Genomic DNA, 1,887 nt, shown 5'->3' with positions numbered 1-1,887 from the left:
CCCGGAGGTGGGGATCCCCGCGGACGGCAAGGGCATGATCAACATCATCGCCGCCGTGCAGAAGCAGCAGCAGCAGTCTGGCAACCACCCCATCACCGTGCACTGCAGGTGAGGCCCGGGGGCAGAGGGTGAGGTGACCTGCTCTGCCAGGAGCCTGGGAGGGGCTCTGAGATCCTTCTGAAGCCTCGGAGCAGCCTGGGCAGACGTGGTGGGAGGTTCTGCTGCTCGGCTGAGCTGGGAGAGGCTGGGGCAGCGCCGTTGGCTCCCCCAGTTCCCCTCAGTGGTTCCCCTGGGGATTGTCCCCTGAGCCAAGCCAGCGTCCTGGAGGGTTTCCTTCACCCTCTGCTGTCCCTCTGGCAGTGCTGGAGCAGGGAGAACGGGCACCTTCTGCGCGCTCAGCACCGTCCTGGAGAGGGTGAAGGCAGAAGGGATCCTTGACGTCTTTCAGACAGTGAAGAGTTTAAGACTACAGAGGCCACACATGGTGCAGACACTGGTAAGGGCAGCTGAGGACTCCCCACCCTCCTCCTGGCATCCCAGACCCCACGCTGGGGACTCAGTGTTGAGCAGAAACCTCCTCAGGTGAAGGTTTTCTCTCCCTCCAGGGAAGAGGAAGGGATGGAGGTGGGTGAGGAGGTGTCTCCCCTTCCTCTTGGACATCTAGAGGAGAGGAGCTTGGCTGGCTGGAGGCACCAAGCCCCTTTTTGAGCACTGACACAAGCTGTAGGAGCCTCCCTGAAGGCACCCTCAGCCAGAGCCCACGTATCTATGGGCTCCAAGAGTCCTGTGGCAGAGCCCTGGGCGTGCAAGGGAGGAGGAGCAGGCAAGAGGAGCTCTTCCAAGAGGAGGTCACAGGGATGCTTTGGGATTGCATAAAATAAAACCTTTTGGGGGCCAAAACAGGACCTGGAAGGGGAAGCTGAGTCCTGCTGCTGCTGGCACCCCAGCAAGGAGGGTGGGTTTGGGGGCACAGGAAGGAGGTGGGACCTGCTGACGGGTGGGGCTGAGGGCACGGTGCCCGTGCTTGGTGCCAGCTTGGCCCAGGGGAGCAGGAGAGGTGCCAGGGGGGGGGTTTCCATGGTGTAACCCTCCCCCCCCTGCCCGGGTCCCCCAGGAACAGTACGAATTCTGCTACAAGGTGGTGCAGGAATACATCGACGCCTTCTCGGACTACGCCAACTTCAAGTGAAGGAGAAGAAGGAGGAGAAGGAGAAAAACAACCACCCACCCCTCACCCCACCCCGAAACAAAGGACAGAAGAGTTGCCTTCTTTAATATTTTGTAATATTCTGTTTGTTAATATACCCCCTCCCCCTGAAAACAAACAAAAAAATATGTGTATATATCTTAACTGTTTTAGAGGTTGGTACCATGAGCTTCATATTAGCTGGAGATTTTATATGTAGCAAAGTGTTAGTGCAGATACTGTCAGCTCCTTTTTTGTTTTGGGTTTGTTTTATTTTTTTTTTCCAATGTTTTATTGGGGAATTAAACAGCGTGATGTTTGGATTAATATTGTCACACCCTCTCTCTTCTGGAGAGCTGAGGAGGGCCTGGTTGTTTGTAAATTTTGGGTTTTCTTGAGGGAGTAAAGCCTTTTTTTGTTAAAAAAAAAAAAAAAAGGAAAAGTTAAAAAAAAAAAAAAAAAGGAAAAGAAAAAGATGTCCTGGATCTCATCTGAAAAAAAAAACAACAACAAAACCCAACCCTCACCCTCAGCCCCACAAAGTTTTCTGAACCTGCAGGGAAATGGTTTCACATTTTTCTGCTGGTTAGGTCTTAAAAAAGGAGAAAAAAAAACCAAAAAAACCCAAATGTTCTGTGTGTGTATGTGTACATATAAATATCTATCCTAATTTTCATATCAAACACCCAAAAGTTTCCTCC

The 1,887-nt window shown here is 52.1% G+C and overlaps 1 protein-coding gene across 1 annotated transcript in view; it reads left to right on the top strand.

Annotated features, from left to right (window-relative positions):
* LOC103774805 (receptor-type tyrosine-protein phosphatase alpha-like) overlaps positions 1 to 1,189 on the top strand; it is a gene marked incomplete at its 5' end in the record, with an annotated part of 8,480 nt that extends 7,291 nt beyond the window's left edge. Inside the window, 3 exons of the mRNA XM_008942233.1 lie at positions 8 to 108; positions 361 to 496; positions 1,115 to 1,189. Of these exons, the coding sequence (XP_008940481.1) occupies positions 8 to 108; positions 361 to 496; positions 1,115 to 1,189 (312 nt within the window). The remainder of the gene's footprint in view (positions 1 to 7; positions 109 to 360; positions 497 to 1,114) is intronic.
* Between the last annotated feature and the right edge of the window lie 698 nt (positions 1,190 to 1,887).

The sequence above is a fragment of the Merops nubicus genome, unplaced genomic scaffold (genome assembly GCF_000691845.1).
Source record: "Merops nubicus isolate BGI_N331 unplaced genomic scaffold, ASM69184v1 scaffold13266, whole genome shotgun sequence".
Lineage (NCBI taxonomy): Eukaryota > Metazoa > Chordata > Aves > Coraciiformes > Meropidae > Merops > Merops nubicus.
This window is presented reverse-complemented; position numbering and strand designations above follow the sequence as displayed.